General features: G+C 33.8%; 3 protein-coding genes across 6 annotated transcripts; 1 reads left to right on the forward strand and 2 right to left on the reverse strand.

Moving 5' to 3' along the window:
* The first annotated feature begins 1747 nt into the window (after positions 1-1747).
* LOC102609801 (protein RER1B) lies at positions 1748-4350 on the forward strand. 3 transcript variants are annotated; one of them, XM_006466758.3, is made up of 4 exons: positions 1748-2031; positions 2235-2624; positions 3697-3877; positions 3984-4350. In XM_006466758.3, the coding sequence occupies exons 2-4, from the start codon at positions 2284-2286 to the stop codon at positions 4032-4034; spliced, it is 573 nt and encodes a 190-aa protein (XP_006466821.1). In that variant the 5' UTR covers positions 1748-2031; positions 2235-2283; the 3' UTR covers positions 4035-4350. The 3 variants fall into 3 exon arrangements, with proteins under 3 accessions (XP_006466821.1, XP_006466820.1, XP_006466822.1); XM_006466757.4 differs by having other exon boundaries at positions 1748-1939; XM_006466759.4 differs by having other exon boundaries at positions 1941-2082.
* Positions 4351-4532: 182 nt separating this feature from the next.
* Positions 4533-9109, reverse strand: LOC102609520 (uncharacterized). Its single transcript, XM_015525695.3, has 11 exons — positions 7562-9109; positions 7374-7484; positions 7246-7278; positions 6622-6799; positions 6366-6547; positions 6136-6272; positions 5751-5846; positions 5578-5647; positions 5415-5489; positions 5283-5328; positions 4533-5159 (listed from the first exon to the last, which is right to left on the reverse strand). The coding sequence occupies exons 1-11, from the start codon at positions 8840-8842 to the stop codon at positions 5098-5100; spliced, it is 2271 nt and encodes a 756-aa protein (XP_015381181.1). The 5' UTR covers positions 8843-9109; the 3' UTR covers positions 4533-5097.
* A 256-nt stretch (positions 9110-9365) lies between these two features.
* LOC102609047 (pheophytinase, chloroplastic) lies at positions 9366-12594 on the reverse strand. Of its 2 annotated transcripts, none has more exons than XM_006466754.3 (7): positions 12389-12594; positions 12166-12267; positions 11750-11888; positions 11198-11368; positions 10734-10974; positions 10058-10149; positions 9366-9767 (listed from the first exon to the last, which is right to left on the reverse strand). In XM_006466754.3, exons 1-7 carry the CDS (start codon positions 12516-12518, stop codon positions 9494-9496), a joined length of 1149 nt encoding a protein of 382 aa, XP_006466817.1. In that variant the 5' UTR covers positions 12519-12594; the 3' UTR covers positions 9366-9493. The 2 variants fall into 2 exon arrangements, with proteins under 2 accessions (XP_006466817.1, XP_006466818.1); XM_006466755.4 differs by having other exon boundaries at positions 12166-12245; positions 12389-12590.
* Between the last annotated feature and the right edge of the window lie 2041 nt (positions 12595-14635).

Below are 14635 nucleotides of genomic sequence, written 5' to 3' on the forward strand. Positions count from 1 at the left end.
ATTTGAGTCCACTAGACAAGTGCTTTTTGAAGGACGAACATTACTACTATTCACCACTAGCATAATGAATCCATATATAATTGAGCTCAAATAAAATGAGAAGAGGAGAAGTGGAATAATTTGCCCAAGTTTCTTTTGTCATCGTTTGAACCTTTGGGACCTTACTTTATTTTTAAGGCATACACGTGGGATTCTGTGCCCTCGTTTCAGACCCTTCCTTTGCCTTAAGTAAATGGCTAATGCTAAGTTACATGCATGTACCTTACACCTCTCTCACATGAATAGTGAATGATGTGGGTTCACTCACTATTCATGTGAGAGGGTTGTAAGGTACATGAATGTAACTTAGAGAGATCCTAAGTAAAGAGATATAAAGTAAAGAGACCCAGAGTGGATGTCCTTTTGTCCAGCACGGCGCATAAATACACTGTATCAATGGCACTTGAAAAATATATACAATTTTTTTTTTTAAATTTTTTTAAAGAAAATAGATCAGAGTGCATTCAAATGCAGAGAAGAAGGGTTGATGCCTTATGGCGCCATTTGGAATTATAACATCTTTATATCTACCATAAATTTCAGATTATTTTTAATATTCAAATTACTCCTCTTAATTTTGAAAGTCTCAAATTACATCTATGTTTATTTAAAAAAATAAGAGAAAGTTAAAAAAATAGGGGTGAGTTTATGATTTTTTTATTACTACTACTACTACTACTACTACTACTATTTTACTTCTTAACTAAAAAAAGAGAATAAATTGAGATTTTTAAAATGCAAATGGATAATTTGAAAATAGTCAATTCACGAGATTAATCCAAAATTAATCCTTGTATATAGAATAAGCTTCACCAAGTAATAAACGAGTGAGGTTATTTGCACTTTAAAAATTATTTTTTGCACTTCAGAGCTAAATTTTTTTAAAAAAATTAAGTTTTACTTTCTATCCCTTTAAAATATCAAAAAAATACCTTACTTAAACTAGTTAAATTAATTTACTCAAAACACCAATCAAAGTATCTTGCATGTCCAAAATGAATTAATAATAATTTAGTATATAAAACAATGGAATCAAATTCTATTCTAAAAAAATTTTTTAACATAAGTTTTAATTATTAGTTTTTGTCTATTAAAGAATATGTTCATCATTGATTTTTACACCCAAATTTTTACCTCACAATTTACGTTTGGCCCAAAAAAAGAAAAAAAAAAGGGAAGAAGAACAAGCAGATGGAGTAAACTTTCAGACCATTTCACACTTTAAAATTTCATACTGGAAAAATACCTATTAATTTTATGAAATGACAGTTACAGTTAACATGCCTCATTGCGTATAGCAATGTGGCATAATTTGCTGTGTCCCATTTACAAGACTAAGTGCCTGTTTGGTATGGCTTATTTAAGAGCCATAAGTGCTTATTTAATCGTATAAGCACTTTTTAAATTTTTTTATAGTGTTTGATTATTTTTTTAGTAGAGTTTTTTTAGCTTAAATAAGCTAATTTACCTCTACTAGCAAAAGCCCAAAATTTGAGCTTTTGAGAGTAGAGGTTATAAAGTTTTTTTAAAAATATATAATATAAAAAATATCACATAGTTTAATGGTTCAAAAGTGTATTTTTTTATTAACAACCAAACACCCAATGACTTTTTATCTGAAAACTCTATTGGTATAAACTTTATTACTATAAGTTCTACTGTTATAAGCTCTATTTAATAAGTTGTACCAAACGGAGCCTAAAAACGACATTGACTTTCAGCCGTTTCCCCGCTTGCCGCCTCAATGCCTGTATCCGATATTCGTAGGTATTCATTAAAATTAAATTGCCCCTTCATCTTGTACAAGGAAAGTAACAGAAACCACTACCCAGCGGCCCAAGTTGTAATTTCACCTCCTTCATAGCCCAGTTTCGATTGGAATCCCTAGCTTACTCATTTGGTAAGTTTCCACTTTTATCTCTTAATGCTAATTAGCTAAATTGGCTTTGAATTTGCCTTGAGTTCAAATAATTGCATCTCGTAAGCCATAAAGTAATTTACTTTCCCATCAAAGACTTACAGTTGTAGTTTTTGTAAATTAGGGTAATCATCTGTTTGATTGCTTGGAAGTGTAGGAAATTACTGATTCCTTGCCTTAGCTTGATGAAGATTGCCTTATTGATTTATTGTGTTTCTTTCTTGCCCTAGTTTTTATACTGCCAATTCTAATTTATCATTTTTTTGGGTTCATGTAGGTTTAACATCAGAAGGAGCAACGAGCAACGAGCAACAGTCTTTATTATCATGGAAGGATTAGGAAGTGATGGTGCCGCGTCTGTTATGAAATGGAAAAGCGATTTTTCAAGAAAATTTCAGTATTACTTGGATAAGTCTACCCCTAATACGATGGAGAGGTGGTTAGGGACATTGGCAGTGGCAGCTATATATGTTCTGCGTGTTTTCTATGTTCAAGGCTTTTATATTGTTACCTATGGTCTTGGGATCTACATATTGAACCTTTTGATTGGGTTTCTGTCACCAAGTGTTGATCCTGAGCTTGAAGCTCTGAATACGGCTTCATTGCCTACAAAGGGTTCTGATGAATTCAAGCCTTTCGTTCGACGATTGCCTGAGTTTAAGTTTTGGTAATTTCTTATCTTCTCTGTTTGTTAAATTCTCCAAATTGCATGTCTTGGCAATTTTTTATTTTTTATTTTTTTTCTGGGTACAAGGCTTGATAGGCTTAATATGAGTTAGTCCCTACGAGATAGCATGACTTTTGCTTGATTGCTTCAAATTATTGGTTGCTCTACGTAGATGACTATCATTGCTTCGTACCCTGGGTGCAGCGGGAGAGATATAGACCATTGCTTTGTAAAATTGGTTCTACCATCTAAATGATTATGATTGCTTTTTATTCTGCTGTGGTCCACTACCCAGGTGGCCTCTAATAGCACAATAGCTAGCATGCAGGCAAAGCAATTTATATAATTGTCTTTTGCTTCTTGTCCTGATGTGGTGAACAATCGGATCGCTTCTTGAGATTTAATCTTATCAATTCTGTTTGTACTGCAGTAGGGTTGGACTCAAATGAAAGTTAGTTTTGTTGCCTAAACTAATTATATCACTCTGTAGTTATAGGTCTCAGCTTTCTGTTAATTGCTGTGATTTTTTTTGGGCTTTAATATACTGGGAAATGATGCTATCTTTCTTGTACACGTCTTTCAATTATTGTGTGTTTTACCATCATAGATCGAGAAAAAGATGCTACTTTCTGAGTGATGGATAAAGCTTACGATACAACAAAATTCAATAAAACTTATCGCGAATGCATTTACGGTTAAATATTTGTCATAGTGGTTGTTAAAAAAAATGAGAGAGAAATAAATGTGCTAATGGCATGCTACTGGTGGATAGTTATATATGACAGATGTACCCTAGACTTTTAGGCTTTTGGAGTGATTTGAGTGAGATCCTTTAGTCTCGTGCCTAAGCTGAAGTCTCAAAAGAGTAGCAGCCTTTTGTAAGTGAACTGTACTGTTAAGGGATCCTGTCACTCTTCCGTAAGTTTGCATTAGTTTACCCAATTCCTCTTGTCAATTGGAGCTGGTATTTCAACTTTCATTTGGGAGATATCTAGAGCTTGTTTCTTATGTATATCTAATGGTTTGAGATAAGCCATCTAATTTGCAGATTTATAACGCAATTTTATGACAGGTATGCCCTCACGAAGGCTTTTGTTGTAGCATTTTTCTTGACCTTCTTCTCTGTGTTAGATGTACCTGTTTTCTGGCCAATACTGTTGTGCTACTGGATTTTTTTATTTGTGCTCACAATGAAGCGCCAAATCTTACACATGATCAAGTACAAATATGTCCCTTTCAATAGTGGAAAGCCGGTGAGCTCTTTAATAATTCAGCAAATTGCCACTGCTGTAATTTTTGTTGGTCATTTAACTAGGATGATTTCTCTATTCTTTCTAAAACTGTCACTGCTTTTTACAGACGTACGGTAAGAAGTCTTCTGAAAATAGTAGCCGTATACCCAGAGATTGAGAGCTTCATAATTAACAAAAAGATGGGGGAGGATTTGGATGGGTATATTGTTGAGTGTTGTACCTTTGGATGTTCACGGAAGTGCATCACATGTTATTAAATACAATATTCATTTTATACAATGTTGTATGCACTTGTTTGTACAGGGTGGTTGTGGCTCTGTCATTACTCTATTAAATATGAGAACCTTTGTGGGATATAGCGTTTACTTTTGTTGTTTGCTTATCTTGTATGTAAAGCAGAAATTACTAATCTTTGGACCTCTGGTCGGTGCTACTCTTCCCTGTGCAAAAAAGTTGGATGAAGATTTTACTTTGATGTTTTGCAAGAAACTGATGAGTCGATACTTAACTGTTTGTTATTATGTTTTGGATGCTGAAGACTTTTGATAACTGTCCGTGGAAAGAAATAGGAAAAAGGAAAACCTGTTAGCCAATGGATAATGTTATCTTGACACAAATAAATTTTTCTAAAGCCTAGGGAAATGACTGAGCATATTGATATTTGATACAAGGATGTTTTTATACTTGATGGATATCTTGATACCACGATGCTAAAATTGAGCAAATTCTATGGCTTGATGTATATAACATTTAATTTCAACTAACGAGCTTTGAAACAATTTTGACCATGGAGCATGGGAGCAAGAAAGCCATAAGTGGAGGTGCAACATGTCTCCAAAAACTGAAATGGAGGCCCACGTGCATGTGCTGTAGCAGCCATGGTCCCAAACTCCCAATTCCAACCCCAACCAAGGCGGTTCGTTTGTTTCTCAAAAAAAGAAATTTGCGATGCTGAATCATCATCATCATTCATTTTTTACAGGCAATCCTTCTTTACCCAAGTTTCTCAGAGGCTTGGAAATTGCAATTCTCTTTTGACTCATGACAATACTCCTTCAGCAATAATTAATAATTTTAAGTTTTTGTAAAGCCTCGAACGCCACAGGGCCTCTAATTGTCTTACTTTGTTGAAATTTGAAATACTGACATGAACTTAACGACAACCCATATGGATATGTAAGAAGATGCATGTATATAGCCTTCAATCAAATCCTTGGAAATTACACAAATTGGCGATTAACGCAACTGTCTCTGTATATGCTCATGAATTTGGCCACAAATTCTGCAAAAGACGTGTTTGATTAGCTGATAATACATCCGATCATTGGAAGTAAGAACTTCCTTTTGCATAACATTCCTAGCCTCTTAGACTTGGGGGTTAAATTATATATAAATGATGAATTACCTTCCAGTTTCAGTAAAGCGCTTGTTCCAGCTGGGAGCCTCTTATCCTGTCAGTGATAACCTTGAGTTATTTTCACCTTAATTTTCCAGGAGACCAATCAACAAACCATGCAGTGCAAGTGAGTAAACTTACGTAATAAGCATGCCAGTAATAAATTTCCCTTTTCAAGCTAGCCTCAACGCTCTTAAGGAATTGTTCCACTAGCTTCTGCATTTTTGCGAACACAAGTCTATCAGAAGACTAGATATTGTTAAATAATTAACTAAATTGCACTGAGCTATATATAATGCATCACCAAGAGAATCAGTTTTGGGTGAACAAACTCCGCAAGAAGCTTCTGAATCTTTCCTCGGACCATAACTAGTCTGATAATTTCAAATATGTTAACATGCCAGTTTTGCTTTCAAGCAATTCAAGTAATATAATTCTTAGTTAAAAACAATAATTATTTCCATTATTCATACCCACCTCTTAGGTGATGGATCAGCCAGTATTTCTGCAGCCAATTCTATTAACACTTCTTCCCATCCAAGAGGAATTGGTTGGTCATCGGCAAAAGGATAGCTTCATGATCACAACATCTCATGTGAGAACAGCTATTAAACAATTTACAAGTTTTATTTTCTGTTTACTTCGTAGGTCAGTTTGTTTTTGGCGTGATTTCAAAAACAATCGTCATAATAGTTCAAGATATTTGATAAATTATTTTATTTTAAAGTAATGTGAGCTTCAAATACAGATAATGTTATTGTTAAAAATGTTGCAATTTATATGCAAAGATTAAAATCGAAAATTACGTGTATGTTAAGACATAAGAGGGCTTTGCAAATTTATTGAAAATTCAATTGCTTACTTGAGTGCTTTGCAGGCTTCTAGAGCCATGATGGCTTTCCTCAGGTTCTGCTTCGCTTTGGTAGCAATCTTAGCAGCAAAGGTCATTGATAGATCAAAGTCCTCTTTCCTTGCTATCTGAATAAGAACTTCCATTATCTGGAAAATTGAAGCTCAAGAATAGCCATTAGTCCAATAGTCAATTAAATGCATCCAAGTAATTCTACGGTATAAAATCAATAAGACACTTACTTCATGGGTAACAGGAGGATCAACCTTGATAACTTTGCAGTGGGTTTTCACTGATTCTATGATGTCTACATCATCTTCACAGCAGAGTATGAGTTTACAAGAATCTGTGTAGCCGTCCATAATCCATTTTATCAGGTACTGAATGTGCTCTGCTGCTTTGTCGACTTCATAAATAACTATCACTGAATTTAGATGGAGATTTTTTAGTTTCAGGCGAATGACTAAGTGAATCTGAACGCATCCAAAGAATTCAAACCTTTATGATCGGTCTTGCAACTTGCATTGCTGACTTCAGGGGTAATAGCAAGGTTGTCTCTTATTTCTTTGACTAAACCCATTAATGCATATTTAGCATTCGCTTGCAAATTAACGTTGAGCTCCACATGGTGAGCACTGGATGCTACTGGGACCAATACTTGCGTTGGCCATTTTTCCTGTCGAGATGAAAATATAGTTGTAATGTTGATTATTAATTCTCTTTAAGATGACAACAAAATTGAATAAATGGTATATCCTTGATACAAAAGATTCAGAGTGCTACAATCTACCTTGCTTTAGAATGATTGATATATCCCACTTTTTGAAACTCAGAAAATCCAGTTCCAGGTTTTAGTTAGAGTAAGATGTGAAACAAGATTTCAGTAGCCAAAGCTACTATAGTTGTTACGAGCATCAGTTGAGGTTCTTTGTCAAGAAAAAGATAACAAGTACTCATAACTCCATTAATTTATATATGTGATATTAATTATTTACGTTCATGGCTTGAAAATAGATTTTATTTTCGATGTTTAGACACTTAGGCCACGAGCATTTATTTTCAAGGCAGATTCTTGATTATGTGAAATACACGGAACATGAAATAAGTGGGAGTGAATTATACCTGAACTGGGAAGTATCTTAAATCATGAGATATCTGAGAAGAAAAGAAAGAAAAAAAGTACCAAGGTCAGCTTAACTGCATGGAAACTGGAAACTCTAATGTCTCTGCATCTAATGAAAAGAACATACATTCCAACATGCGTCACCATATATTTCGTGGAGCAGGGCCATGGCCAGTGCTCTTTTACCAGAACCAGATTGTCCCTTGATCAAGATATGAGGACAGTTTCCATCCACAACCTAAATGAAAATTATTATGACTTGAGACTCAGAAAAATGAAAAAATTAATTCTGCATAGAGAAAAAAATCAACTTACAAGTTCCTTGAGAAGCTGAGCTTCATGTTTGTGGCATATGAATCCATTCAAAGAACTAGGTTGATGCTTGTCAGCCCAAAATGGTCTCAACTTTTCAATCACAACTGCTTTCTGAATAAATGAAGTTTCATCAAATGCCCTCTTCTCAGGAGATGATTTTGATTTTCTGCACGACCCTTTCTTCATACAAGAAAACCATGCATCCGCTTGGCCAGTCTTCCGCCTGTTATTTGCAAACTTTGTGGAGCTTGTGCTTGATTTAACACTAGCATAACTTGTCTTGCTACCCTCGGAGCTAAACTTGCCATTACTACTCTGTCTGCTGACAATTAAGTTGGCAGGTGTAATAGGTGGTATTGGCAGTGAAGGTCTTTGAGGAGTTTGATCGATACCAAGACCACTATTTGATCTACTTTCATGGTGAGAAGAAGAGTTTCTTTGTGGAAAAATCACTGGCCTTGGATGCACATCAGCTTGAACCCCTCCATTCTTTGCAAAACCATCACGGGAAAAGAAGATGTCCCCAATTGAGTCTGTGCTTTCAAATCTTAGTGCAGCATTAGTAGTAGTTATAGGACCTTGAAACATCTTTGCACTGGCAACCATTTCATTGAGTTCGCCAATTGTTGGTGCTTCGAATTTTGAAACTACTTCTCTCTGTCTCCGAATCGGGTTCCTTGGCAATGATGATGCAGATGTTATCCTCTCTTTCTGCCCTACAATCGCATGATTGTTCTCTTGTTCTTTATCTCTTAATACTGGTCTCAGTTTTGGTGCAGTCATTGCTCTACGATTATAATTTGGTTTCTCACTCAATCTAATTGGCGTCTCATGAACGTCATCCAGAGTGTTACCAACAGCTGGTTTATAAGGAGATAAATGTCTTCGACGCTCAGATTTTGAGGAAGGACTAACATTATTTCTGGGCATAGAAGAAAGGTTACTAACACTATAATAAGTTCTTGGTTTATAAGGAGACTTGCTGCTCTGTCTCCTTCTAGCCGGGCTGCTGAATTTAGGAGGAGAACCAAATCTGTCATCTTTGTCAATCTTCAAAGCATGTCTCGCAGAAGAAGTACTCAAGCTGGTGGAGATGTTTCTTGGTAAATTAGAATCATCAGCGAGGTCTCCTCCGTTCTTTGCATTGTGATCATGCCAGGGACTTTCTTGCCACTCTGTCTCCGTATCAGACGGTTCATATCCGCTCTTATTTTGTTTCATTGGGGCAGATTTATGAGAATGAAGAGTAAGAGCCCCGCTATATCTTGATGAACTCTCCATTACTTTCGGCAAGCGAACTAGTGAGCAAAACTATACAAGGAATGAATCAAGGACATTGAAGCTGGAGACTTTGCATATATTTTCGCTTTGTAGATATCTGAAAGAATCAATAGAAAAATAGCAATGACGCATATGAAGAAATTAAGGCGTCCAAGAAGATGCTTATAAAATGCGATGCTTACAAAGCAGACAGCTCATTGGTGAATATGATTTTTGTCATGCACTAGATTTTTTTAATTCAGCAAATTCCTAACTTTCAATAACAAGACATTTAGGCGTGTTGTTTTCCCCGTTATCTCTAAGCTCGTCATCAAGGATGTTATTATGTCTTTTGTTATTTTGTCTGTTTGCCGTTCTGTCGGATTGATTCTCAGACGAAGGAATCATGAATCTCCGGCATGGCTGCGGCAGAAATGAAAATGAATTCTCAATTATCATTTCAAAAAACTGTGTTTAAGATAACATGGAAAAATAATCCTCCATCAACTGATTAATCAAATGCATAACAATACGATGTTGAGCCTGGCTTCTTTCCTTATCGAATTTTCCTCCATTAAATATCTTTTTCTCTTTTTGAAAATGGCCATTTCAGTATACAGCTGTGTTACAGGTAAAATCTTGAGACAGATGTGAGTTTATAAACTGACTAATTTACAGTACTTGAAGAGATGCTTGTGGCTTTACAGTTGATAACCAGTCCATTAAAGCTTTATTGACAAGCTCCGGTACTTCATCATGAGGGCAGTGTCCAGCTTGAAAGTTTACCAGCGTCGTATTTGGATAAAATTCTTTGATTCTGGTAGCCTTGGCAGAACCTACCCATGGATCTAAGTCACCCCAGAGCAACAACAATGGGCAAGATAACTTGCTTAGGACACTGTCTAGAGTGTATTTGCTTTGATTCAACATGAATCTCGTCATTAATCTGTGAAAAACATTCCAAAAAAGATTATAGAAAAAATGTTGAGAAGGGATTAAAAAAAAAAAAAAAAAAAAAAAAGAGGTGCTATCACTTCCCAGTAGATTGTGAACAACTAATTAACAGTGTTTTAGGCCCTTCTAGTAATTCATGCTGGTGTAATTAGTACACATATACACCTCTGCACCAATGCGAAGAAGAAAATGGAGCATAGTCTGGATGAGAGTTCAAGATTTTCCTGCACTCATCCTGAAGAAAATGCAGTGGTTTTCATAGTTGGGAACTACCATACACACCTGTAGTAAACTTCTGCCGCATTGGGGTCTGCTGCTGGCCTTGTTATTGATTCCACTAGATAGTCATCCACATTAGAGGAATTTATATATACCTACATAAGCCAGGAAAAAATGTATTTATGACGAGCACATTAAAAAAATATTGATATATAAAAGGCAAAAATTATGTTTTCAATGTCTTAACAGATGGAAAAATGCAAAACGGGAAAATGCAGCTCTAATTTAGAGCCATTAACCAAAGTGAATACAAGTTAAAGGCACAGCACTTTAGTACTGAGGTTGATGTCCTACAAAACCAATTCGATAATCATGAACATATTCTTTATCCCATTCATGAATTCTGAACAGCTATAAAGAAAATAGCAAAATGATTGTGCATAACATAAACTTAATAAAGCATCTTCAAAATTTCCAATCAGGACACATTGATTTTTTTTTGAGATGATGGATGAAAAGCTGATGCTTTTAGATAACATTCAAGTAAAACTAGTCTCATTAACACTCTTAATAACTACCTGAGTACATTAGACAAGCCATGCTTCACATTTAACAAAGAAAATGAGAACAGATCCTGAATGTATGCCTCATACCACTTATAGAAATACTACTTAAGCTAAAGTTCCCATTACACTTCAAAAGCAGAAGGCTTGGTGAAATATGATAGCAAGTGACTTACACTCTTTAAGACAGAAACAATGCGAGCTGGTTGCTTTGCTTGCCAAAACAAAAATCCAAGAACTATACGCTGAAAAATTTCCTTCAGAGGCTTTAGGAAAACTTTCTGTAAGGTTGATTCTTCTGACTGATTACTTCCTTTTCTTCCATCTCCAAACTGTCCAGCAGAATTTAGAAGGGCAACACCAGTAACTTGATCAGGCAAGCCTACTGCTGCAACTAGAGCAGCAAACCCTCCAAGACTGAAATATTACCAGGAATCACAGGATCGTTAGTTGGTATGCCATCTGAAAAGACAGCCTTATCAAAAGCACACTAAAGATGGAAGGAAATCAGCAAGAAAGAACAGAGAGATTTTTGTTGCACTTAAAAATGATAAGAATTTGATCTCTCTTCGAACACCAAAGTCACAAGACTTCATCTTAAAAGAAATTTGATTACCTAACGAAAAAAGAAGTTATTTACCTGTTTCCAACCAAAACAGCAGGCTCTTTCACTATTTCCTTCAAGAAATCCACTATTTGATCTTTCCATACCATAGCATCGTATTCAATAATTGCTTTCTCACTCCACCCAAAACCTAGCAAATCTACGGCATAAACCTTGTACCTTTTAGCTAATTCAGGTATATTGTACCTGTACAAATATAGAAAATGAAAAACTCCATCTTAATCTCAAGAAAGATGATGACATTTTTCCACCATGAGACAACAGAATGTCAGCTATTAAAGTTGTTAAGGGATAGGATGACGCCAAAGTGCTGGCAAAATAGGTTTATTTGTTTGTGTAGATAATAACCAAACCAAAATTGTCTCCAACATGGTATTAGAGAGTATTTGTCAGTTCAAGTTTCATCCGAAGTTCAAGTTCAGCCATAATGAAAGAGAAATTAGACATAGCCTCAAAAAGTACACAATTATGAATCTAATGCTTAAATAACTAAACAAACAAAGTCAACTGTATTAAAAACAAAATGCAAAAATTAATGAACATGGAAAAGGGGAAAAGGTAGGAAACCTCCAATGAAATGCAGAGGCACCAAAACCATGAATAAGAACAACAGGAGACCCTTCTCCTTGAACTACATAATGTATTTTGTGACCCCGCCATGTCCAGAAATTATAGCCTTCCGGCTTGAATGGTAACCTCTCCATCCCTACGAAAAAATTCAACTTAAGCCTTTAGAAAATACAAACAGAGTAAGATAATTACAAATTTCCAAATTCATTCGAAAGGAAAAGTTGGATATAAACCATTGTAGAGTCTCAGTTGCACAATACAAAGAATAAAGATAAAACATTTTCTTGTTAAACAAGAACTCTTCTAATTCAATAATATAATCGAGGTATGTTCTATGACAGACGATATATATATATATATATATATATATATATACACATATGAATTAAAACGAAAAAAATGGAAAAAAAGACCTTGCGAAGGTTCAGTAACCAAAGAAGATCCAATGACCGAAGCACCAGAAGCCACAATTCCTCTGAAAACAAAAGCCCTCCTGCTTATTTCACATTTGCTTCCTTTTTAAGTAGAGAGAAAGATCAAAGGTACATACAGATACAGTCAAGAAAACAACAAACACTTTCCAATTTTTATTGCGAATAAGGAAAACAAGAATAAGCAGAGCTTAAGACTACTTACCAGGCTGATAAATTCTCCCAGGTGAAATGAACCTGCTGCTGCCACAGACCGGGTTTAAGAATTCTCTCCTAGCTAAAGGTGATGCAGCGAACGAACAAGACATTCTAAATCTTCGGGAGCAGAGTGTCATCAAAGAGTTGGAGACTGTTAAAAGGAATGATTAATTCTGTTATTGTTAAAAGATTTTTATTTTGGGTGCGATTTTATTAGTGTGGTTGGAGTTCGGCCCTTGTGGCGGAGTCTTAGCCAGCCACAGCCCACACCCACAGAGATTTCAAGAATTTGTTTGTTTGTTTTTTTTCCCGGGAAATTTCGAACCGTCCAAATTATAACTGAGAGTTTTATCCTTTCTTGGTAAATCATAATTCATGAGCTTTTGAAAAATATTGTATCTCCTGTGTTTTCAACTAATGTATTATATATTTTATTATCATAACGTTTGATTACTTATTTTGTACACTTGTTTTTTATGACATGGAAGAAAAATTAACCTGCAATGCCTTTTAAAGAAAAAGTTAGAAAATAAATATTATAAACTAACTACTCTTGTATAAAGTTTTATTCTTAGGAAATTACTATGGCAGCAAATATATATATATACTATTTTTAAAAGTTTTAATGTATTATTTTATAGGTTGGATTCCCTTAATTTAAAATTTTTTAATTCAAGTCATGACTTGATTTTTTATCTATTAAATCTACTCAATCTAATGGCAATTGAATGATGATTTAAATGGTACTTATTCACTTTATTCTATCCCATTAAGTAAAATAGATCCAATCAATGAAAAATTAAAATATTTTTTTATAATTATTTTAGTATTATACACATATCAATTTATTAGTACTTGCCATTATTTTTATTGTAAAACAATAAACTTCAATTAATTTTATTTAAATAATTCAATCAACTAATGATATGATACGTCGCCTATGTGCTAAAATATATCAATGATTTCTCCTACATCCTCCTATTTTATGACATGTCATCTGTTATAAAGTTATATAAATGACAAACCGCACTATTTTTCCACGAAAGTTTTATAAAATGCCATCTATTTTCTAAGGCAAAGCTTATGTTACATCAGCTGTAACAAACAGCTATAATATACTAAATATATAAATTATTTATTACGTACAATTTGCTACTTGTACGATATGTCATCTATTTATACACAACATTGCATACAGATTTTTTATATGCTGACATATGGTGAATGTAATAAATTTGTAAAAAAAAAAGTCAGACAAAATTTCTAATTAATAATTGCATTGATTTATAAGTAAAATAATTTTAAATATATAATATTAAGTATATTTTTAATTCTCTTTTAAGTTAATTTAATTAGTCAATGTACTTAGTATAATTCTATTCAATCTTGAAGTTAAGGTTTTACTCTAATGATAAGGAATGAGCTTTCCTAAACATCGGTTATAGATTCGACCGTGCATGAGTTATTAATAACAAAAATTTAATTCAGTTTATTTAATCTAATCTAAATTTACGTATATCACAGTGTATTTAAAAAGTGACATTGGGCTTTCGGCCCTGCCTTGGGCTTTCTACCCTTTTTCGGCTGCGTTATTAGGCTTTCAACCCTCGCTTCGATTGATTGGAGGGTTGACATTTCGTCCGTTCGATAATAAGCTTTGTTTGATACAATTTTTTAAGTAGAGTTTATATTAATAAAATTTTTATAAATAAAGTTTTTATTAAAAAAGTTAGTTATTTGACTATTAATAAGAGTTTTTATTAAAAATTTATGAAATTATTTTAATAAGTAAATTTTTTTAAGTTATATTATAAAAAGAATAAATAAGATTGTTAAATAAGTAAATGATATTTTAGGTATTTTGACATTTAAAAAAAGTTTTTCAACCTCTACTCTCAAAAGTCTAAAATTTAAGATTTTGTTAATAGAGATAAAATAGTTTATTTAAGCTTCAAAAACTCTATTAAAAAAACAACCAAAAAATAATAAAAATTATAACAAAAATTTATGGAATTAAATAAGCACTTATGTTTATTAAATAAATCATACCAAATAGACACTAAAAATGAGGTCTTATACGAAGTAACTTATATAAACTTAAAATTAATTTGTTTCCAACTGTATATTCCTCCATTATTATTGTTATTATTATTTAAGAATTATATCACTCAGTTGTTAATGATCTAATACATAAGGCAAATGCTAAGTTACAATAATTGTAACATACATCTTTTATGTGAACCACACAAATTAT

The sequence above is a fragment of the Citrus sinensis genome, chromosome 7 (genome assembly GCF_022201045.2).
Source record: "Citrus sinensis cultivar Valencia sweet orange chromosome 7, DVS_A1.0, whole genome shotgun sequence".
Classification (NCBI taxonomy): Eukaryota; Viridiplantae; Streptophyta; class Magnoliopsida; order Sapindales; family Rutaceae; genus Citrus; species Citrus sinensis.

What these genes read in the sequence shown, in the direction of transcription:
- LOC102609801 (XM_006466758.3), top strand. Translation starts at nt 2,284, where the DNA reads ATGGAAGGATTAGGAAGTGATGGTGCCGCGTCTGTTATGAAATGGAAA. An exon ending in TTGCCTGAGTTTAAGTTTTG is followed by an intron (nt 2,625 to 3,696) that starts GTAATTTCTTAT and finishes ATTTTATGACAG; the next exon opens with GTATGCCCTCACGAAGGCTT. An exon ending in CTTTCAATAGTGGAAAGCCG is followed by an intron (nt 3,878 to 3,983) that starts GTGAGCTCTTTA and finishes TGCTTTTTACAG; the next exon opens with ACGTACGGTAAGAAGTCTTC.
- LOC102609520 (XM_015525695.3), bottom strand. Translation starts at nt 8,842, where the DNA reads ATGGAGAGTTCATCAAGATATAGCGGGGCTCTTACTCTTCATTCTCAT. An exon ending in TAAGATACTTCCCAGTTCAG is followed by an intron (nt 6,800 to 7,245) that starts GTATAATTCACT and finishes TCATCTCGACAG; the next exon opens with GAAAAATGGCCAACGCAAGT. An exon ending in ATTACTGGCATGCTTATTAC is followed by an intron (nt 5,329 to 5,414) that starts GTAAGTTTACTC and finishes TATCACTGACAG; the next exon opens with GATAAGAGGCTCCCAGCTGG.
- LOC102609047 (XM_006466754.3), bottom strand. Translation starts at nt 12,518, where the DNA reads ATGACACTCTGCTCCCGAAGATTTAGAATGTCTTGTTCGTTCGCTGCA. An exon ending in GCCTCTGCATTTCATTGGAG is followed by an intron (nt 11,369 to 11,749) that starts GTTTCCTACCTT and finishes ATATTTGTACAG; the next exon opens with GTACAATATACCTGAATTAG. An exon ending in TTGTTTCTGTCTTAAAGAGT is followed by an intron (nt 10,150 to 10,733) that starts GTAAGTCACTTG and finishes TGGCTTATGTAG; the next exon opens with GTATATATAAATTCCTCTAA.